Source organism: Silurus aristotelis (genome assembly GCF_946808225.1).
Source record: "Silurus aristotelis genome assembly, chromosome: 18".
NCBI classification, from domain to species: Eukaryota; Metazoa; Chordata; class Actinopteri; order Siluriformes; family Siluridae; genus Silurus; species Silurus aristotelis.
In genome coordinates this window covers 15,351,488-15,375,588 of record NC_139591.1, presented here as the reverse complement: position 1 = coordinate 15,375,588, position 24,101 = coordinate 15,351,488, and the positions used below count along the sequence as shown (strand labels likewise).

The 24,101-nt window shown below is 40.2% G+C and overlaps 1 protein-coding gene and 1 long non-coding RNA gene across 5 annotated transcripts in view; both read right to left on the bottom strand.

The window, feature by feature from the left end:
* Nucleotides 1-24,101, bottom strand: part of unc5cb (unc-5 netrin receptor Cb) — a 155,881-nt gene that overhangs the window by 35,974 nt on the left and 95,806 nt on the right. For 3 of the 4 annotated variants that reach the window (XM_083568312.1, XM_083568310.1, XM_083568311.1), the window contains exon 4: nucleotides 22,885-22,988. In XM_083568312.1, the coding sequence (XP_083424438.1) occupies nucleotides 22,885-22,988 (104 nt within the window). Of the gene's footprint in view, nucleotides 1-22,884; nucleotides 23,398-24,101 lie in introns of all 4 variants that reach the window. The other variant, XM_083568313.1, reaches the window with a different exon arrangement.
* LOC310741036 lies at nucleotides 10,850-21,487 on the bottom strand. The gene is made up of 2 exons (XR_014537821.1): nucleotides 14,789-21,487; nucleotides 10,850-14,523 (listed from the first exon to the last, which is right to left on the bottom strand). It is a non-coding gene; the product is annotated as an uncharacterized lncRNA (long non-coding RNA).

The following is a 24,101-nucleotide window of genomic DNA, read 5'->3' as shown; positions in this document are numbered from 1 at the left end:
TGACCCTGTTTGATTTAGCAGGACACTAAAAATACCATTCTGCCTCCCCCAAGTCATTAAAGGGATCAGCTTGTGATAAGAGCAAACTCTTGCATATAATGTGCAATTTTCAATTTTATCGCTTCCCATTATTGTTTATAAATATTTAATAGGTTTGTGTGTGTGTGTGCGTGCAAGCACATGTTTGTGTGTGTGTGTGTGTGTGTGTGTGTGTGTGTGTGTGTGTGTGTGTGTGTGTGTGTGTGGACTGGACTGGATGCTTGCCTCTGAGATGCTGGTGTAATATCCTGTGATACCCTATATGTGCCTGCACTCCCTTAGCGCTGGGATTGATAGCATCCCCTATAGGCTTGTCCATTCCTGAGCACCACTGCTTTTCCATATTACACACTGTCACACAGTAGGGACAAGCAGCAAGGCTGAGACTTTAATCCACTGTCATGTAGAACAGTCCGGAAGTACATCCATTATAATAGTCTCAGCCTGTGCATCCTTCTCACCTCATCAGATCAAGTGGGTAGTTTCCTTTGTATAGTTTATATCTAATTAAACTGTAACTGCAAATGATCATAAATAGGGTTTATGGCTATTTACATGAAATGATATGGAAAAAAAAATCCAGCTGGGTGGGTGGAAATGCCTTGTCTTTTAGAAAGGCCTGAGGAGGCTGCTGACTAGTTTGATCTGATCCGAAGACTACGGTAACTCAAAGTGCCACTTTTCACAAACATGTCAAGTTGAAAAGCTTCTCAGAATGAGTTCGAAACAATGAGGTGACTTTTTTGTTGTTGTCGATGTTTTCAATCTCTAACTGTTCACTTAGCCTTGTATGATAATATGTATATATTTCAGCACATATTGGGCTTTTGGACATACAGGAGAACGTTGCATAATCGCACAGTGTCTGTTTAATCGCTTTCTTTTTTTTGTGGTTTCTTCCTTATTTACAATTTCATTTATAGCATTTGGCAGACACCCTTATTCGTTTATCTTATTCATATAACTGAGCGGCTATGGGGTTAAGGGCCATGCTCAGGGGCCCAGGAGTGACCGTTTGGTGTGGCTGTGATTTAAACTCATGACCTTCAGAGCCAAAGTCGAATACCTAAACCACAAATCCACCACCTCCTTCCTCCTCCTTATGTTGTCTCAGGATTTTTTCCTTTCCACTGAAGATCCTGGCTTGCTCATTAACATCAGCTCTGTTTCCTAGTAAAGCTACTTCTTGACAATATCTGATGTTAAAATCACTATATATGTATATATATAAATTATTCAATCGAGCTGATATTTTTACTGGTTGGCCATATAGATAAGTCCTGAGCTGATCGTTACACACCGTGACCAACCAGCATCTATTTAAGGGCCATAAATCAGACAAGTCGGCTAGATAATGGATGTCTGTGGATGTCTCCAGTCAGTTGCTGCTTTAGTCTCAGGTACAGTGCCGGGATGCAGATAAAACCAAATGCCTTTGCTCTACATTAAGGCAACATGGAAACCTAATGTGACAGAACTGCAGTGCAGGCAATGTAAGGGAGTTAGCGAGAGGAAGTCAGATTCTGAGTGAAATCAATGAGGATTACATATAAATCCAGTGGGCATGAGGCAGCCTGAAGTGATTATATGCATCACTCAGTTTACTAAAACAAACAGGCAAACACAAAGCAGTCTGACGGGAAGTGGTTAGGTGTGTGTACGTGTGTGAGTTTGTGATTGCTAGCATGCTAGAGCATGTGTTTATAAGTAGCGGTGTGAGGTATGACTTTGCGTGCGTATGTATGCGTGTGAACACCGAGAGAGACGACCTCAAAAACGTACCGTGATTGATGTAGCTAATTGAAAACGCCTATGTGTTTAGACACAGGTGCATGTCAGGATTTTGAGGAAGCGAACGTGTGTGTATCTCTGTGCCGCGTAACGCTCTGCTGCTGATTGGAGCACGCATTCCCTGCTCGCTTGCTGATCCCGTTATTTTTGCCACTGCTTCCCGACGAGTTGTGAGTCTGACTTCGAGTCAGGCTTATACCACATTCTCGTGCTTCACGCACAATTCCCTCACCTTTCACACAGGGTGCAGCAGTGCCAAGCGCAATCTGTGGACGATAACTGAAGTCGATGGTTGTAACTGCGAGAGAGCGAGGCCATGGGCAGCGGCGAGAGGGAACGTTCAGCAGCCAGCGAGACGGCATGCCAGGCAGATATTGGGTTACTTACAGTCACTTTCCTTTCAGAGTTCATTCAGACGCTCCAGGGCTTGACGCCAGTGTTGAACACGAGATAACTCGTTTAAAATTTAATGAGACAATGAAAAAGACAAAAGGCACAGAGCATCGAATTGGACTCCTGCTTTTGTCTGGGAATCAAAAAGAGGATGTGCTTTAAGTCGTACTTAGTCTGTTCACGGGCACACAAAAGAACTACTGGAGCTTAAATTAGCATATACAATCTCCCCTAAACCTGCCTAAACACAGGAAACGCAGCTGAATCTATAAAAAGAGAGGAACTTGAACCTAAACACCTAGCCTTCTTCTTCCTCCTTGGAACGATTGTAAAAAATCAAAGGCATTAATTGGTTACTGAGGTTCAGTCTCTCTCATTCTTTTAAATGACAACATGTGATGAGTGCATGCGTACCACTGAATTATTCACGGCGCGAGTGTGTGATTTTGACGGAACTGAAGTGTACATGCTGTAATTCTTGAACACGTGGAGGAGCTGCATCATGGCAAGTGGAAACTCTAACACATACATAAGTGTCACATAGCAACACACCCACATGTACTCATGGCCATGGATGAGGGAAAGTGTCGCTTTTCCATCTTGTTTTTTCATGGCCCCATTCTCTCTCTATCTCTCTCCCTCCCACATGGATGATGCTCTGTACCCAGAACCATAATTGGCACATTTCTTGTCATTAATGAAAAGGAAATTGCCACATGTCGAAAAAAATTTATGCTGGAGAAAAAGGTGAGAGCGCAAAAAAAAAAAGAAAAATTGCACATAAGAGCACTGACTGTCTTTTGCTACAATGAGATGTCTTCATTTAGATAAGTTAGGAGACAGAGGAGAAAGCGGGTATTTGATTATTGCTCGCTCAGGCACTAATATTTATGAAGGAAATTAAAACAAATGGTCATTACACAAATAGAGAGAAACATTAGGAGCCAATTATTCCATCCTGACTGCATCAAGTGAGGCTGACATTCATTTCATTTTGAGCACCTGCAAATGCTGGAGCATTTCGGTGTGTGTGTGTGTGTGTGTGTGTGTGTGTGTGTGTGTGTGTGTGTGTGTGTGTGTTTCGACTTTTCAAAACTGATATTAAACACTGCATTAAAAAAAAAAAAAAAAAAAACCTGAACGCTTTAATAGGAAAATTTTTCATGCCAATATTATTATTATTGTTATTATTGTTATTATTGATATTGTGATTTGTGGTGAGCAGGTTGAGAAGAGCCTGGAGGGGTGGAGGTAAGCGCTGGAGAGAAGGTGAATGAAAGTCAGTGGGAAAGTTTATAGGATTGTGGTGAGACCTGAGATGTTGTATGGTTTAGAGACAGTGGCATTGAGTAAAAGACAGGAGGTGGAGCTGGAGGTAGCAGAGCTGAAGATGTTGAGGTTTTCATTGGGAGTGCGAGAATAGACAGGATTAGAAACAAGTTTATTAAAGAGACAGCACATGTAGGACGTTTTGAAAACAAGGTGAGGGAGGCGAGATTTAGATGGTTTGGACATGTGCAGAGGAGGGACATGGGGTATATCAGTAGGAGAATGCTGAGGATGAAGCCACCAGAAAGGGGGAAAAGAGGAAGTCCAAGAAGGAGGTTTATGGATATGGTGAGGGAAGACATGCTGGTAGTTGGTTTGAAAGAGGCAGATGTAGAGGACGGGGGGAATGGAGATGGATGATCCGCTGTGGCGACCCCTAATGGGAGGTGTAGAAAAAATAAGAAAAAGATTATTATTATTATTAGGCAGCAAAGCAACAAAGGTGTCTAAACACCCTATTGTTATATTCCCTTATTCTTTTCAAATTTTTCTTCTTCTTCTGCGTCTGTCTTCAGGCTATAGTGTCTATGCCAGCCATAGAACCTTCTAGAACACAGTTGTGAAATTTAGCACTTAGGTCTAAAGAACATTCTTACAAAAGAATTCTGGACAAGCACCGACATGGGGTCAACATTTTTTATTAAGATTTTGATCATTTTTGAACCGGGTTTCAAATTCCTATGACGTCAGTGAACTCGTCCTGAACAAAACCTTGGATTTTGTCAAAAACTGCATTATGTCCGATCATCAACAAGCAGCGTTGACATACGCTTTCAGACCAACCTGGATTTATGTTATCATAAAGAATGCTTGCATTTCACACAGCAACAAATCTGATGGTGAAGCCGCCATCCAGGAATTGAGGCTGTATCTTATCAACAACACTACACACTGACTATACCTTTAGGCTAGGCCACCGACTGATCAAAAACTACTCATCCATCAAATTTTGTTCACTCTTCATATCATCTTGACACCCTGCTGCCTCTAGACCTTTCAGGCTACAGTCAGAGAATTTTCACCACTTGGTGGCTTTGTAGTGAATGTTTTGCATGGGAGCTTAGAGAGTGCTGGCTCAAATCTGGCTTGTCCTCACACTAAGGTGAGGTGTGTGGTGAAAAAAAAGTAATCACTCCAGTAATCTACTGAGCCACATAGTGCACTATACTGCCAGGCCTCCTTTTTTTAAGTAAGGGAGCAGAGTAAATATCATTTTATAATTTTGGTAAATATATTTTAGCCCAAAGATATCTAAGACAGGACACAAACCGTGATTAGCACCTTCATAAAGAGACAGGCCTTATCCCACAGAGCCACTCGACTCGACTCGACTCGACACTATCATTCTTTTTAGGGAGTTTAACTTCCTTTTCTTCCTTCCATCTCTACAAGAATAAGTTATTGATGAAGGAAGAGAAACTTACAGAAGCATATTATCACCTGATCCAGGTACAAACCCACTGAGCCAACTGGTCTTTATGATTTTTTTTTTTAAGGGGGTTTATCTTTTGTTTTTTATATCTACCAAGACAAAAGAAAAAGATATTACGAAAAAACTCAGACTTGAACTGAGTTTAACACGTGTTTAGAACAGGACTGAACCCACTGAGCCATTAAGGCTGAAGACCTGTTCTTGTGTTTTTTTTAGGCAGGTTCCCCCCCCCACTCTTCACCACCTGCTGCTGTTGGATTGGATAACAAAGTGTGTAAAGGACAAGACTCAAACCTGAACCCTAAAAAGTTTGAGCATTATCTCTGGAACTTCAGTGACTAAAAGGCAAGATTTTGCTTTGTTATCATGTCTTTACTTGATTTGGGCACCGGTGTCTAAACTAGTTCCACTGAGCCACGGGTGCACAATGGTTACCTTCCATTTTATAAGTTAAGGTGAGAAATCCATTATTGATAAAGAACAGCCCAATGGTCTGGATTTATATCACTGGAGCCAGAACTCAAATAATGATTAGTACTTTTATTTAGGCACTGGTCTAAATTAACCACTTACTTTTGTTTTACATCTGCACACACAGAGTGAGAATTTACTGACAAAGTAAGAAGTTACAAAAGCATAGCATTACCCAGTCCTGGATTCTAACCCAGTTTAACACATTCACATTCGTTTTTTCCCCCCTCTACCATCAGAGAACGAAGTTATTCCTAGATGTAGACATTTTTCTTTCTTTAAGCTCGATATTATTCATTCATTCATTTTCTCCCGCTTATCCGTAATTCGGGTCGCGGGGGCAGCAGTCTAAGCAGGCCCCCGCCTTCGACTGCTGCCCAATCCTCACAGCACCATCCCTTACGGTCCCTCCTGCAGGTGGTGAGCCCACGGGAATTTACAAACCCGTGCCTCAATCATGTTAAAACTAATATGCTAACAAAATAAAATGTTGATTTTTAATTAGTAAGAGACAGAAATCAAGCTGTTATCGCCATACACATCCTACATACTCTTATGGCTGGTTGTTGCTGTGTTTCACGTTTTGAATCTTTTCCATTACTCAGCAACAGAACCCTCACTCACCACCATCAGAGCTCCCTGTAATGGTTTCAGATCATAGTGTTTTTCTATTGCTAGAGTTAAACCTTGATAGGTAAGTGTGTGTATGAAGTGTGTAGTGATGACAGCTTGATCCTTGTCTCTGGGCCTTCATCAGGCAACAGTTGATTTTGCAAGCATGTCTTTACATTGTGGTTTGAGGCCACATGCAGGGATTTTTTTTTCTCTACAAACGTAGGATAAAAACAACCTCTCTTCCAAATATTAAAATGAGCTGAAGCCCAGGTGGCTTTAAAAACTGGGTTCGAATGTCTGTTCTATTGCTGTTTTCATGTTCAAGTCTTTTGTTCTTTAGACACTTTATGTTAAATACCACAGCAACAGATAAAATAAAGGATGAAGCTCACTAAAAAAAGGATACAGCTGGTTGTAGCTGGTGGCTCAGTGGGTTAAGAACAATGCCTTCCAAAGGGTCCAAATCATAGTTTGAGACCTGGTTTAGATACTGTAAATAGCAAAGATTTCTGTCTCTGCTGGTAGAGGTACAAAAGCATAAAATAAGCCCGACTTAATATGAGGTTTGTGAAGCATCTGTCATTGTGCCAATCTTTAGCAGTAATTTTAAATTTGAGGATTAGCACGTTTATAAAGGCATTGGACGTAAATCGCTGAGCCATTTGAGTGAATTCTTTTTAAGAGGTTTACCTTTCATTTATTGATAAAAATTACAATTCATTTCAGCAAATTCGGTGCTGTAAACAGCAACAGTTTCTGTCACTGTTGGTAGAGGTAAACAAAAATGAATGCACCCCTACAAAAAAAGAAGTAATGCCCAAATGTCTCTGTGGCCTAAGGCATATGCTTCTCTAAATGTATATTAACCTGGTAATATGTTTTTCGGGTAATGCATATACGTCTTTATCTTTTTTTTAAATCATCATCTCTTTGCAAGCCCCCCAAAAGTAGAAAAATTTGTCAGCCCGGATGGCTCAGTGGTTTAAGCCCAATGGCTCTCTGAATGTTTGTTGAGCTTTCTTTTTCAATTATTCACTGGCAGAGCTAAAAAAAGAAATGAAAGATAAAAAAAGAAATGAAAGCTATCAGCTCCATGTCTCAATAGTGAAGGTGCTAATCATGGTTCAAGCCTGGGTTTATGTGAGCTTTGTGATGCATCCATCATTGTGTCTTTGTTTAGTTATAATTTCGCTCAGCTGGTATTAAATGAAAGATAAACTCCCACCCGAAAGAGGTCATCGCTGCGTGGACTTGGTGGCTTTGTGGTATAAAGGCTTGCCTCTGAGCTTAGAGGGTGCCACTTTAAATCTGGCTTTTCCTCACACTGAGTTTAGATGGTAAAAAGTGTATGGTAAAAAGAATGTGGTGGAACCCTACAGAGGGGAATGAGTGTGGTGAAAGGAAGGCTGTGGTATGGGGAAACTATGAGGTAAATAGTGCCAAAAAAAAAGTGTGGGTGAGTTTTTACATATATAGAAAGTGCAATGCAATAAGTTGAACCTCTTCGTTTCTGTGTTATAACGCCTATTTTCAAACCCTGAGGCACAGCTGCCCGGATATTGCCCTCAATTTCATGTAACACCCTCCAGCACTGTCCACACCAATCCATTTAGATCCACATCAATCCATTTTCTCACCCTCCAATACCTTCCATGACCCTCTGTTTGGAGCAGTTCTTACCATCCACTGTCCTTCCTGCTGTCTGTAACCTTCCACACATCTGTTTTCTCAGAGACTAGGCTGCGGTTTGAACCAACAACCTCTCAATCCAGAGGCAAATCTCTTTTAACTGAGCCACAGGATCTCTTGCTTGCAGATTCCAAACCCTGACCATCAGTGCCATAAAGTAATCACACCACTAACCTATTGAGCCACAGTGTTGATGTAGTACACATGGGGTAAAAAGGGAAGATCAGGCTTGAGTCAGTGTGGTCCAGGATGTGAAGCAAGAGCTTTACCACTGAGCCAGAACACTTCACAACTGCAGCTTTCTTTTTATATAATTTAACTAAAAGATGCATCACCCCAGAACCTTGTTTTCAGTCAATGTTCAAGATTTCAACTGAGGTGTGACATGTCTTCTGCTTTGTGCAGTGGGTAAAAGTATCAGTGTGTAAGTGTGTGTGAAGAAGTGTGTATGCTTTGAGATTTGAGTCAGGTTGTTTCTACAAGTCAAGCTTTGCCTTTATGATCAGTCATCTTTGTTCGACTGTGATGTAAAGATATTGGTTTTTCATATAATAATATCGGTCTTCCATATACAGTAATCCCCCGTCCCCGGTTTATCGCGGAATTTAGGTTGAAATAATGACATTTATTAATAAAAATATAATTATTCATTATAAAATGAAGTAAAATGGTAATACAATACAGTACTGTATACAGAAAATAGCATTTTTGGGGTGGTTTCCATTCATCAGGGGCAGTTTTGGAACCTAAACACCGCGATAAATGGGCGATTACTGTATCAGATTTTCATATATTAATACCGGTTTGTCAAAAATGAAATTAAACATATCAATAATGAGTATATTCACTGTCATGTTGTCAGGTGTTTTCATATTGCTCACAAACTCTAAACAAACTCTATGACTTACACACAAATTTTCATAACACTCTCATAGCTATCCAACTTTTTTTCTATATATAGCTAGCTAGACACACACCGACCGACAGGCAGACAGACAGACAGACAGACAGACAGACAGACAGACAGATAGATAATCAATGTTGCACTAGTATGGTTTTATTTACAGGTATGTATGAAGCTCCATCATGCTAGTTATGCACAACTTCTCTGACTCTAAAGACCTGTTATAGATGCGCACCATGCTCAGTGCAAATTATTTGCTAATGCATCATATATATGATTGTCCACATGGATCCATCTGTATATAGAGGGAAGTTATGAGGAAAACTACTTCTACTGCTGCTAGTACATAACTGGGTGAGTTATTGATTTTTTTATTGAAAAACATGTCAGAGATGATTCTTTTTTTCTTTTATTTTAGACCTCTTGGACGAATAAAGCAGAAATACGTCAAGGTTAGGATGTGGAGGTCAGTGTCTCGGTTTTCTAAATGGAGTCTTACATGTAGCCAAAGAGACAAATGCACTTCGGTATGGACTGGTAAAAAGGTGGATGTTGAGGATGAAAAAACTGGCTAGATTTTGTTAATTGGTGTTGGTTGTATACTGTATACTGGCTTCAAGCATCTGTAGTACATCTGGGGTATATTTAAGCTCACTGTGTGCATGGCCCCCCAAAATGCTGTAGTTATACAATTAATTTATTATAATTATTTTTATTAATACTAACCATCATGCATTTAAAAAGGTTTATAGGTAGATTTGAATTGTGGAACAAGTTCACACACACGCATACAAAACGCAGGACTGCAAATACAGGAAAAAGCGTAAAATGAAACTACGATTGCAAGCAGGGGCTTCTTACACAAATGTTAAATAAATGTCTCCCAAGATAACCCTTCATCAAACCTAAAATGAGAAGAATTCCTTGGTTATCAACAACTCGTTTGCAAATCCGTTTATTGTCATGCTGCGAAACGTCTGTCGCACAAGACTCTGTGTATAAGCTGTTACCATAGATACGATAAATGATTAAAATGAGCACATTAATATTAACCTGTCAGCCAGAACTACTTTTTGAATGCCGCTGTTAAATGAAAATAATGCACACGTTCTGACCAATGAGATTCAAACCCGGCTGTGCTGTATTAGTTCCTAATCCATAGAGAGACATGACTGATGGATTAGTCACAAGTCAGTGCAAACAATTAGCATTCACTATCACCCAGAATGCTGGCACCAGCTTTATCAACTTCTGACATAATGACCCATCTGTCTGTCTGTCTGTCTGTCTGTCTGTCTGTCTGTCTGTCTGTCTGTCTGTCTGTCTGTCTGTCTGTCTGTCTGTCTGTGCGAAGCATTTACGTGTGCCATGTGTAAAGCCTCAGCGTGATTGAGTAAACGATGAGGATGAAGGCGAACTCGCATCAATATCTAATGAAGTGTGGTGATTGTTTTAAATGGCAGCGCCATTCAAATATTCCGCACACTGATCCGAACAGGAAAGCAGACTGAATTCTCAATAATATCCCCCCCCAATCCACCCATCTTGCTTCTCCTAGTCGACTCCCTCCGATGCGAAGCAGACCGTAGTAATGTCTCCTCCAGGGTTTGACTCATGACATCAAAAAACAGCAGCGCTCTCACTAGCCTGTGATTTCGTGTGTAATGGGGTGGTGCGATCGGGGATGCTTTCCAGATGAAAGCGCCCAAAACAAAGAAATGAAATGAAAACATTGCGGCAATCTGCTTCCACTTTAATCTCCTCCATATTGCTCGGATTTGTGGGCCAGAGAGCGATGTGCATATGACACGAATGAAAACGCACGGCAGTCGTCTCGCCCGCTCCGCTTCCCTTCTGAATAATTCACACTCGAGACTCGTGAATGGGGGGCTTATCGGTGCAAGCTGGGGGAGGCAAAATTCACAACAACCCTGTTTGTTTTGGGGGTTGGGTAGCCAGTGGGGGGGTTGAGCTAAGACAAAGTGAACTGCGACAAATCCTAACTACCAGAATAAATATTTCAGGGGATATACTGTTTCTTTTTAGTTCTCATATAAATGTGTTCATGACCTTTTTTTTTTCCAGGGAAGCTCGAGAAAATGTGTGCTCACTCAGAGATGCAAAGCCCACAGTTATTCAGTAAATGCCAGGACACAGGGAGAGTGGGCGGAAAACTCTCTCTCTCTCTCTCTCTCTCTCTCTCTCTCTCATTCACTCAAACACATGCACGCACGCACACATACAAACACGCACGCACGCACACATACACATACACACACACACACACACACACACACACACGCACAGTGTGAGAGCACGAGTGGGAGAGAGGTGATTAATAAGTGTTGTTAGAGCCAGGCATGTGAGGCTCACTCTCTAGACTGAGGCAAAGAGAGGCAGAGGCTAAACCACCAGGCCTCTCTGGATAGCCCGTGCACAGATGTCCTAATTAACACTGAAGGTCGAGCAGACTGCTGAGGTGTGCCGAGCCAGCCCCGCCTTCCCCGTGCTCGTTTTTACACCATTTCTTTTTATTCTACTCTTCTCAGGTGAGCAGTGATGCCTGTTACTACTACAGTCTGCCAAAGAGCCATCCCTGTATCTGTCCACATTACTAAACACAAGTTCATCACCATCGTTTCAAAGCAACGGGTTTGACTCAGAACTGGAGCTGAACTGAGGCTGGTCAACACACAATTAACTGAAGAAAAAAAAACTTCTCCAACTCTTTGATCTGGAGCTGGAAAAAACAAACAGAAAATGAGATGGCAGGAGAAGACGCACGGCCATTATAAAGCTAGTAACTTGTTTCATAGACGTTCCATGACATTAAACTCTGGATATTTGAAGGCGGGATCAAATAACCAGAGGTGAACTATAAAAGCGAAAGTATTTGTATTATTTTCAGAATGGTGTCCAGAACACCAGGGACAGGTGTGATTGTCCAACATATTGTGCTTTAGAACTTAGCAGTAGTAGCAATAATAATAGCAGCAGTAGTAGTGGTAATACTAGTAATTCATAATAAATAAAAACTAGTAATAAAGTTATTACTACTAGTATTAGTAGTATTAAGTTAAGTTTCTAAACATTTTGCCATTTTGTCAGTTAAACATTGTTAACACTTACAAATTGTTGTGCAAGAGAAATAAAACACAAATAGCAATAGTTAATTGTTATAGTTAATACAAATATTACTACATTATTACTTATCTTACTTTTTGCTAAACTTATTAGACTAACTGTTGGCCAACATTGTTCCGATTTTAAAGATGAACACAAATAAACACGTATCTAGAAAACTAAAGAAGAGAACCGAGTCACAGAACCGAGGCATCTTTTACAGCACTAGCAGCTTTAAGACACTGCGATCTCTGCCGAATCAGCAGAACTCCTCCAACCAACTTCTCTTACTTTCTCTTGCGTGTCTATTTTATTTTTTTTCTTTCCGGACTATTATTCTTATAATTTACGATTAAATTGTGTCTTTGAAGGCGTCTAAAATTGTCAGAAGACGATACATAAAAGTTTATGAGTTTTGATTCAATCACAGGGGAGAAGCACAGGCCTTGGCATATCTGTTACGAGCAAAAATATGGAAATGTGCAGCAAATCAATGTGCATAAATATTAATATGGCAGAGCGTTCCGGAGCATGCGGTATTATTTGTGCGATGGATATCTATGGCGTGACACAGAGTGAGTTAGTGGTGACCTTGCCATGCTGAGAGAAACTGATCAAACTGCCAGGGTTTTACTCAGAGGAAAGCGAATAAGAGAGATGGGTTTAAAGTTCAACATTTACAGGAACCGGGATGCTCATAGGTCTTTGCCTTATTCATGATTCATGTTTTAAAAGTCCTCTTTTTGCGTCTTAATAATACAGTCTTGCCTTCTGTTTTATTTATTTACCTCTTACCCGTTCACATAAATGATCTCTTTTAAAAAAAATCAGATTGTGTTTAGATGGAGTTGCTAATGAGTTCAGAAGCCTATGGTAACTCATGGTAAACTTGAAATATATTTTAATAATCCAGTGATCCTCTGCAGACTTTAGCCCTTCTGATGTGAGCTTCTTCACTTGTTGTTCATCCACCTCAATGGTGCTTTTCTGCTCAACACGGTTGTAAAGAGTGGCTAATCGTGCTATAGCCTTTCTGTCAACTGGAAAATTCTCCTCTGACCTTTCTCCTCGACATTGGCATTTCTGCCCTTTTGTTTTTCGCACTATTCTTTATGAATGCAAGACACTGCTTGTGTGAAACTCCCAGGAGATCAGCAGCTTCTGAAATACTCAAACCAGACCGTCTGGCACAAACACACCACATTCAAAGTCTAAACTAAGATCATGTTTCTTTTCTCATAATGATGTTTGATTTTAACTTGGTCTTGGGACTTATATAATACATCTCATTATTTGCACGAAGGTTCCCAAAGTACCGTACCACGAAAAACAGCACGATTTTAAAGTTTCTGCGCTGCATTTACACAGTGTTCGAAATTCTATCCTACTGTTTTGAACTCGAACAGAACAAATACCAGCTTCCTTATACTCACCCATAACTCAGGAGGAGCGCCTGGGCCATTCGTTCGTGTATATTGAGGTGTGTGTCCGTGAGGTGTGTTGCCCTTCCACTCTTGCATACTGAACTCACACTCTCTGCTTGCACTCTGCTTTCACCTCTAAAGTGCACCCCTTCGCACTTTACAACTTATTCCCTTATTTAAGCGTAGCCAAGCCGGGGTCAAGAACAACTCGTACTTGCAGTACAGTATATACCACACTGGATCGAAAAGCTCGGTGAACTGCAGTGCGCCTGGGGAATTCTCTGTCACAACTCGAGTCGCTTGCAAACTACAAAACCCTCGACTGATTCAGCAGTGTACAGGTATCGTAGAAAAGGAGTGAGGTTATGTGTGTGTGTGCACGAACGTGTGCAGCCTCATTAATATTGCAAATCTTTTCTACAATGAATGCACTAATTCAGCAAAAAAAACGATTCCCTGCGGACCTGCACTACTGCAGCGTACCTCGAACCAAACAAAATGGCAGGTAACAAGATAAACGAGCACTAAAGAGTTCTAATTGAACAACGGTATTAAATAACATTAAGCACACCGTTGTCTATTTCATTATAATAAGGCTGAAGTGTGTTGGAGCTCGATCCCTTGTGCCCTTCCTCGTGTGCTCACTTTGCATTCTAGTTAGCAGAAATATCTATATACTCCTGTACACATTCTTATCGCTTCAGCTGACAATCATTTACTGTCAGATAGAGCAAACAGAAGATAAGCACACTTGGCCAGTGTGGTTCTCATTCATTCTCACTCCTATTCAGTACAGATCCTTATTACCGTATATGGTTGGGGCATTAATGTGTCAAGTCATTTAAAATGGACTGTTTCTGTACTGTGCAGTCTGTGCACACTGTAGCATTCTTCTGCTCTTATAGCCCAGGGTTTGATGTGTTGTAAACTCTGTGATGCTTTTCTGCTCACCATGGCTGTACAGAGTGGTTATCTGAAGACATCCTGTAAGCTCAAAATAGTCCGTCTTCTCCTCTGGCATCTCATCCTACAGAACTGATGAATGTTTCTCAAATGCACAGAAATAACTTTTCTTCTAAGCTGTTAATGTGAACAAGCACTTCGCCTGTTTCAGGGTTATTTTAAGCTTTGTGGAGGTGTTCTTAACAAAGTGCACAGTTAGTGTATAACAATATTCAGTGTGTGCTTAATGTTTCAGTATTTATATAACTAAATAGTACACAACTAGTAACAATTAGCTTTAGGGTTCCTAGCAAACCAGATAATGGACCATTAATATTTCACCATTAAGAAAATCTTTAGGCTTAAAACACCTCCTGTGCAAGCCAACAACGACATAACTATCATATTGCACACAGGTTACGCTAGCTAACATTTAGGGGACTAATGGCTTGTGTACATATTTCCTAGCAAGCTAGTTAACATATAATATATGTCTTGTAATGTACACTCAAGTTAAGTTTTTTTTTTAGCAAACTAATAATCCTTTAGCTAAAAAGTATCGCGTATTAACCAGCAGAGAAGTTCCATAGCAAGCTAACTAACCTTGAACTAGCCCAAACATTAGGCCTATAACACCTCCTGTGCAATCCATCTAACAACAACTTAACTAGCATATTGTACATATTTTGCTAGCTAACATTTAGGTGACTATTGGATTGTGTATATATTTCCTAGCAAGCTAGCTGACATTAGCTAGGTCTTATATTCTACAAAATGTTCTTTAGAAAGCTAGAAATCATTGAGCTAAGATTATATTGCATCAATCAGCAAAGTTCCCTAGCAAGGCAACTAACTTAGACTAGGTGTTATTTGACAATATGTTCCAGCTAATATTAAAAATAATTATTAATTAAAAATGTAAAGTCAATTTTGTGTTAATGTTATTCAAGAAAATTACTCCATTGTCCAGTGCATGTGTTTTTGCTTCTTAGTTGGCAAACTGTTTAGCACTCCTGCTGCGTACAGCCAGGGTTTGGACGTTCCTCCAGCCGTCTCCTAGGCTGTGTAAAATGGGTCAGTGTTTTTCAGAGGCTGCATAGGCCTCTACCCCAGGGTGTGCCAATAACTTTCTCCCCGCCAGCGCCCGGCAGGACCCCAGCCTGCCCGGCAACTGCCTGAATTAAAAACTCCGCTGCCATGGCAACGGGCTCACCAAGCGCATCGGCATGCCATCACCTTTGAACCCTGTCTTTATCCGAGCACTCTGACAAGTGTTTCTAAGTGCCATGAGAAAAGGAAGAGAGAAACAGAAATACAGCCTTCTTTCACTCCACTATCCCAAGACCATTTTATGGGCTTGCCAAGACGTTGCTCTGCAAAAGGGGGTCATGAAAGGAGGGTAAAGAAAAAGCTTAAGCAAAAAAAAAAAAAAGAAAGCTTTCGCCTTGCTAGTGTTCGAGCTCCTTCAGAGCACATAAAGGAGTTCATGGGAGGAAATAAAAAGCAATGCTTCTCAAAGAGTTGCCATATCCTTGACTTGCCCCCAGTTGAGATTCATCTCATAAAAATCAACTGACAGATGCTCGTGGAAGCAAAAACTACAAGCTGCGAGTGAAAAAAAACTAATAATAATAATAACAATAATCACAGTAATGATAGTGTTTAATGTTAAAAAAAATTTCTCACGCAAGACATTAAACCGATTAGAAAAGCGAGGGGAATGAAACATAAGTTAAGAAAACTCTGGAAAAACGTTGACTCTGAATGAATGACTCTAATATATTCACAGCACATGATTCATATGAATGACCCAACTGCTGTGCTATTTTGCAGTAAAAGAGAAAAAAAAGCCACAGTCGCAGTATGTCATGCACATTCTTAATGGGCAAGAGAAAGCGCCAAGATAAATGTCTGCAGCTTGTTTTCCTTGTAAGTCTTTGGAAGTGCTGCCACTATCAAGATGAAGACGGTTCCACCAGCTTGGGCCGGCAAAGGGCAGGCTGAAATACATCCCTTTGCCTAGGGATTCGTCTGTCAAGACAGAAGCGCAGACAGACAAAGCGCTTCCTGGAAGGGAGTTTATAAGTTTCTGAGTGAATGGAGTCTGAGAGTCCAATTGGCTTCGATGTTTATGTGCCTCCTAAGTGAAGGGGAAAAGAATGATCTGATTCTTCCGGCATTTGGGTTACAATATGGCTCATTCCACAAGCCTCATTTTCGAAGCAAACAACACGGTGAGCATTTGCATACAGTAGGAAAGTGTAGGTTTTTATTTTATTACATTTGACCGATGTTGCCATTTTCATTACATAATCCTAATCGCTTGTGTGTGGACAGTACAATCCTGTGTCCTAATGCAAAAAGCGGGACACGTCCCTGCAAGCGTAATCATATATAATTTTGTCTAATTGAATTGTGACAAAATTGTGATAAGCCAAAGCTTTTTTTTTTTGTCTAATACAGTGTACAAGAAACGTAGAGAAACAAAACTATCTGCTATACTTCACTGTAGTCTGATTTGATTGGGGATTTGTACACCTGATCCAAACGCCTGATAGTTAAATCATACAAAAGAACATAATATATGAGCAACACGAGTAGGATGGACGATTGCATTAGAGTCTAATACCCTCTTAATCAGATTGTTTTTCCTTCCCAGCGCACAGCAAGAGTTATTGCCGTGGATCATAACGAGAGCCATAGCTTTGGCTTTTCAGCAAGTATCGTCTCTCTCTCTCTTTCTCTCTCGTCTCTCTGTCTCTCTCTTTCTCTCTCTGTCTCTCAGGTTCCTGTCTGCTGTTGGAAGACATCTTTGCTTTTCCTTTTTGGAGGATTGATCGCAGCCGTAGCCATAGCCACAACCCATCTGTTTTCTCTTCGTGAGATTTGTGAAACTTTAGATGCCTGCGACTGGAAAAATTGTAAGAAAAAATGGGCAGGAAAGCTGAATCTCAGGAAAGAAGAGATGATCAGAAGACAAGAATCGAGACAAGCCAACTTGGATTTGATGACTTTTTAGATTCCGTTTAGCACATTCATTTTGGGAGAAAAAGAAAAAAAAAAGTCCAGTGACAAATCCGGCATCCGGCTTTTTGTAGCACAGTTTATTGAATGTCCTTCACCCGATATGGCTTTCCAGCTCTCCTCAGGTTCAGGAAAAAATTATCTCTATCCCTGATCTCCATTGTTTTCAGTGAATAATCACTGATCACCATTTCTCCTGATGGCAATCACCATTTTCCCAACCACCAGTTGCTGAACACCACTGTCCCAACAACAATCAGTATTTTATTCCAGACTTATTTTGACTCTAATAAAACCCTATTGTTTTGTATACAGTCTTTTAAAAAATCCCGTTTTGTTATTTAAATAATAACAATGATTTAATGAATATGCAAATTAGACGGCGAGGTAAACCATTTTGGTTGACTTTTTGAGCTAGATTTAGCTACTTTCCGCTGTAAACCATTAGCAAGACTGATTGTGAAAACAGTCTTAACTGTTAAAAAAACAACCAGAAGGCCTGGATTTATTTCTTCACCTGGAGGTGAGGTGAGCCGGGAACTAATCTGGCAGAATGACAAAGGCCACGGCGTGCCGCCAAAAACACACCTTAAGTTTAGTCATGCTGAAGATCCTTCAGCGTCCTGAGGAGCTGATGCGAGCCGACAGGCCTGGCAGGCCCCGCTAACCCCGGCTCTGTCTGATTCTTTGCAGTTTCTGCCTCTTGCTGCGTCTCCCAGCCGAGATCCTGGCACTTGGTCATGCCAACAGGGCAGCAGATGCACGGTGTCAATGCTTTCACCGGCCTATGAACCATTTCCATGCTGCTGCTTGCTAAAAAAAAACACCCAGGTCCGCATCCTGAGCTGCTGACGATCTCTCAGCGTCTTCGTTCACGTTTCTGCCAATCTCATTAAACAACGGCGAGGGGAGTAAATCAAATTGTGTTTTTTTTTTACTCTTTCTCTGAGCTTGTTGTCGCTTGTGGCAGATGTAATTGCTTAGCAGGATAAAAGAGAGGAAGCAAAAGAGAGGGAGAAAAAGAGGAAGAAAGTGAAAGAAATAAAGCAAAATGGGATAAATATCATGGTAGAGATGGTTCTGTTTGTTGTCGTTTTGTGTGTGTGTGTGTGTGTGTGTGTGTGTGTGTGTGTGTGTGTGTATTTTTGAAGAGGAAGAGAGAGAGAGAGAGAGAGAGAGAGAGAGAGAGAGAGAGAGAGAGAGAGAGAGAGAGAGAGAGAGAGAGAGAGAGAGAGAGAAAAGGAGAGAGGAGGAAGGACTTGTGTTCTCACTCACAGCCCTGAGGCGAGCTGTTTACACCGCTTAAGACACGAGTCCTTATTGTATTGCATGATCTGTGTAATTTCATTCCTGGCTTGCTAGACTTCTCATTACGGCCATTCAGGCTCACTGCAAAAACCGCCATGACGGAGAGACGGAGAGAGAGAGAGAGAGAGAGAGAGAGAGAGAGAGAGAGAGAGAGACTCTGTATAGAAAATCTAAAATGTCTTAGCTCTGACAGTTGCAATAAAAAAATAAAAAAACACCTCAAAACACACCTTGCTGGCTGGAATTCATCTAGTTTTAACCTCCTTGCAGCCAAACATCTATAAATATCGTATTTCTATTTCCTGATACATCCAAAGAATTTTGGGGATCTGAAATGCTAAATGGGGTTTGCCTTGGGTGTTGCTCCAGCATTAACATTCTTCCTTTATTTTTTATTTGTTTTATTTTTTTTAACAAAAAAGCTCTCTCCTTTTTTCTAAAATCAGAGGTGAGCAGCTCCCTGCTGATTATGGCCTGCTTAGTACTGTCAGCACTTCCATCAGCAGTGGAAGCACCGCAGTTCCAGTCACTTAACTGCCCATTTCCAGGTCAGCCGAGGCCCCTTTTCAGAGCAACATCAAATCGACACTCTCTCTACTTTCAAATCACCATCTGACGTCCCTCTGATTTTTCTACAAAGCAGTTTTTTGTGTTTTATCACTGCCTCAAATTTACATTTTAGTTAAAAAATGCCCAACAGATATTATGTGCATTTTGTTCCTGGGTAAAAACCAAACGATAGAATAAAAATAAACAAAATATAAATAAAATTGCTTCTTTAAGTTAAATATGTTTGCAAATATAATTTAAAGTCAAAATAAAATGCTTGTATAAAAAAAAAAATATATATACATAAAAAATTGGTCTGTGCTTAATAATATATTAATATAAGTGTTTAAGATTAAAACTTCTATAAAAAAATTGTTAAACAAATAACAATTCGCATGGTTTAATTTGTATAAAAGGTTTGATTTATTAATTATTTTAAAATATAATATGCATTAGTAGGAATTTTACAATTCTGGAAAATAATCAGTGCTGGTGGTGTGATGAAGTTGAACAAAACTACCCTAAGTTGATTTTCCAATAGCGCACATCTGATGATTTGTTTATTAAAATAAGTTATATATATTTTTTTTATCCATTTATGGTTACATTTTATTTTAAAGAATGTCCACAATAAAAGCTACTGTTGGTTGTCATTTTGCTCTCTGAGTGCTGACACTGAGACTCCTTCCAAAATGGCACTAAACAGCTAGATATAAGGGGAGGTTTAAGCTCAGTGGGTTAGGCTCTGGGTTCAAGCCTCGAAATCGCCAAGCTGCCACTCTTGGGGCCCTTAAGCAAGGCCCTTAAAGCTCAGTGCTCCAGGGGGTGCTGTATCACCGCTGACCCTCCGCTCTGACCCCAGCTTCTTAACATCTCAGGGATATGCGAAGAAAGAATTTCGCTGTGCTGTAAAGTACACCTGACAAGTAAAAACGCACTTTTCTTCATTTTTTCCTTTCTATATTTATCATTTTGTTTTCTTTCAATTTAGAGTGAATATTCAGCATGCAAGTTTCTGCGCAATTCGTTACTATAGAAATGAATAACGTATATAAGTGCTTATATAATCCTGACCAATCAATTTGTGAATGGATTAGGGTGTTGGTATATATAGAGTGCAAATTGAAATATATCTGTCGTTAGTCACGAGAACAAGCTTTGTAAAAGAGTACCTGTTCTAAATGCATGAGGGAAAAGTTTTATTTTCATGCAAATGTAATTGAGTAGAAGTACAAGAAATTACTTTTAATTATTCCAGGTAAAGTAGAAGTCTTGCGTGTTGTAATTACTTAAGCGATTTCCACCTCCAGTTTCAATTAGCAATCTAAACAATACTAATGGAAATGGGCATGTTCGGCAAGCCTCCTGATGGTGTGTGTGTGTGTGTGTGTGGACGTGCAGTGGGTGTGCAAATAAAAAACTGAAATGACACAAAAATCCCGCACCTTCATATCGCCTCGTTACTCTCAGATCAACACGAGAGAAACATCATCTCAGTAAGATTGAATATGATTTCTGAAGTTTTCAGTGGACACGCTGGGCCGAGCGCATGCTTTATTTATGAACTATTTAACACACAAAGCTTTTACTGCATTGGCTTCGTTTCTGTAATGAACCCGGATCGTTATTTTTTTTCACGCTATTTCTATGGGGCTGATTATATCCAGGGTCGTTTTTAGCCGAGAGTAATAAGGTGTTATAAAATGTTACACGAACGAAGAATAGTAAGCGACCACCGGTTAAGACTCAGAGTCCGAAAGTGCTGATTTGTTTTTCTATTACAGCAGCTCCTACAATAGATTCGGCTGTAGGCCAAAATCACTGGTTCATATTTATGAGCTCATTTTGATACGTTTCTATGGTAACAGCAGCCACGTTTATGTATAACCTGAGACTAATAATAAACAAACTATATAAAACAGTAAAAAAACAAAATTAGGAGATTTACTATATATATTGCCAAATGTTTGTGGACACCTGACAGTAAGATTCCGATGTGCTTTTTTAACATCTCATTCCACATTAAGTTTCTATTTGCTGTTAGAATAACTTCCAGTCTTCTGAGAAGATGTTCCACTAGATTTTTGAGTGTGCTTGTGTAGCTTTGTGTTCATCAGCCACAAGGGGTGTTAGGAAAGTCAGGTACTGATGTAGGGTGAGGAGGCCTGGGGTGCAGTCAGCGTTCTAACTCACCCCAAAGGTGTTCAATAGGGTTGAGGTGGGAGCTTTTTTTCAGACCACTGAAGATCTTCCACACCAAGTCATACAATACATATCCTCATGAAGCTCGTGCTTTGCCCGTGTTCATACTGGAGCAGATTCGGATCTCTTAGTGAAGGGAAAATGTTATTCTACTACATCCAGAGGCATCCTATACAATTGTGTGCCTCCAACTTTGTGGAATCGTTTTGGGGAAGAATAAATATGACTGGAAAAGTCTGGTGTCTGAATACTTCTGTCCCTATTGTCCAGTATTAGTTTATTTTACACAACAATAAACAGTGTAATGTACCTATAATTGGATAAAATTATGTGTTGTTCTTCGATCAATAAAAAAAATGCAAGCATTGACAAATTGCTTTAACATACGAATAAAGAAACTCGTTGGTGTGCTGCTGTTGAGAAACAATCAGCTTTGCTGTGCTAACAGTACCTCACTGAACTAAACAGCACGGGAGCTTTTTTATTATTCATTACATCAATACCTAAAAAAATGGATTGGGTCATGTTCGCTTATTAGTAAACTGAACACCGTGCAATGTCTCGTCAATGAAGTAGAAACTCGCTAATTGGGCGGTTTAATCTACTTGCACGTGCTTATTAGCATTACATTTTTTGATTTTTTTTAGATTTTTCTGGCAGCGGCAGAGGCATGAGCGGTCGTTCTGCACATTTGAAGTCTGTAGGAAATATCCAAAGCTACATTTCAAAAGCTGCAGCAGGGCTTGAAAGGGCTCCTTATCTGCACCGAGCCATCCGTTTAAACCACTGCGGAAAAGGTGCTTTGAGCCATATATATATATACACATTTATCATAAAAGCCATTAAAAAGAAATCACACAACGAACTCCTTTGTGAATACACACTCAGTATGTACACTCAGGTATGTGTGGCAGTTCTACAGTAGATAGATTAAAAAGTTAATGGTGACACGTGTTAAGGTGATTATGAGGCTGGCAAAGGAAAAAAAAAACAAGCAGAGCCTGAGGATGTAACAGTAAACCTTCCTCTCAAATCTGTCTGTTTGGTTGGTTAAGGTGCCTGTAGGACGCTTAGCTCATGGATTTTCCATAAATTTGGACTCAAGGGGTGCAACGTGGCCTTTCGGCATTGCGCTGGCGGGTTTTAAATCCTTTTTTTTTTTTTGTCATCGTAAAGATGCCTGCTTTCCTTTAAGAGCTTTTAGCCCCCCCCCCCCCCCTTTCTTTTCTTTTCTTTTCTTTTCTTTTCTTTTCTTTTCTTTTCTTTTCTCTTTTTAAAGAAAAGAAAAAAAACCAGAAAGCATTGTAGCAAAAAAAAAAAAAGGAGGCGTGTATTAATTCTATTTAGCTGGAACTTTCTGGTATAGTTAGGCCAAGTTCATCTGACAGACCACTGCAGGTACAATCGATGTCTGAATCAATATGTCCTGTGCAGCTAAATACAGATTAACAGGTGGCCACTGAGGCAAATGTTTTTAAACAAAGTCTGACATTTAGGCTTAGTGATTTAGTTATCTGCTCGTCAGCTAGCATGGACTTAGGCTTGTCTTTTGTTCTGCTAACAAAAGGCGATCTCTAATTTGATATAAACTTCATCAGCAGAGTGCTGTGGTGTTGTATTGTTGTGTTGCGTGGAGTGAATGAGGTCACCTCTGCAGCAGGGACTCCTTCAGGTGGACGGCACTGGAGGAGCACTTCCTGTTCGAGAGACACCTCTTTCCCCAAAGGCTCTTGGTCAAAGGATTTTCTGAGATCTGCCAAGGAAAAACATACAGGTATGTTAGACATTGTGTGTATCGCTCTGATATGGTTCTCATTCCCTCAATAGAACAGGTGGCAGCGATCTGGACGCTTGACGATGAAGCATCTAAAACCTAAAACTCCGACCAATGAGTCATTGCTTGAAGCATACAGCAGCAAGCAGTCGCGCTACCTGTAGAAATTTCCAGAAAGGCTGAGAAGTGACAACGCTTTTAGTTTCATGCAAATTAGAAATTCCCCCAGTATTACACATGACCCCTCACTTCCATTGTTTCTTGACCTCTATTTGCATATTAGATCATGATTGGCTGTTATATTTTCTGATGCAATATCACTCACATTTCTTCGACTAACTGCTCAGCACTAATTGTTTTTTCCCCAGAACTTGGTTAAATGCATTTTCTATAGGTTAGGACATGGGTGGCCAACCAGTCAGAGACTGAGAGCCACATTTTTTACTGTGTTACCGAAAAAAACCACATCATACACATGGGCACACATGAACATCACCCATCCCTTCCTCTTACACACACGCACACACGCACCTCTGCTCAGCCAGATTTATTGTAAATGTCACACACCAACATAATGACAGAAATTGACTCCTACAGTACTAAGACCACAGGACAGTCATTTTCAACAATTAACATTGTGTCTCCCACACAAACTCTTAGTTTAACCAAGTCTACAAACAAAAATATAATAATTTACAATAGCGTTTTTCTTTTACTATGAATGTTACTTAGTTGGACTTTTGGCATTCCTTGCTTTGAACAATCCCCTTCAAATCTGCCTCGTATTCCGTTGTTGCCACTCGAAGAAATTCTTTCACATGGGTGTCAGTCAGAACAGATCGATGCTTTGATTTCACGTGTTTCAGGGTAGAAAACAAGGACTTGTGGGGTTTTTTATGTGCGTGTTCACTTCGCTTGAGTTCAATACGGTATTTATGTCAAATGCGCATGTGTGTGAGATGAATATACCGCAGGGGTGGGCAATTAATTTTTACAAGGGGCCACATGAAACCTGAATTGTGTCAGAGGGCCACACCAACGATAATATTTTAGGGATGCACCGAAATAAAAAATAAATTCAAAAGTCAATGA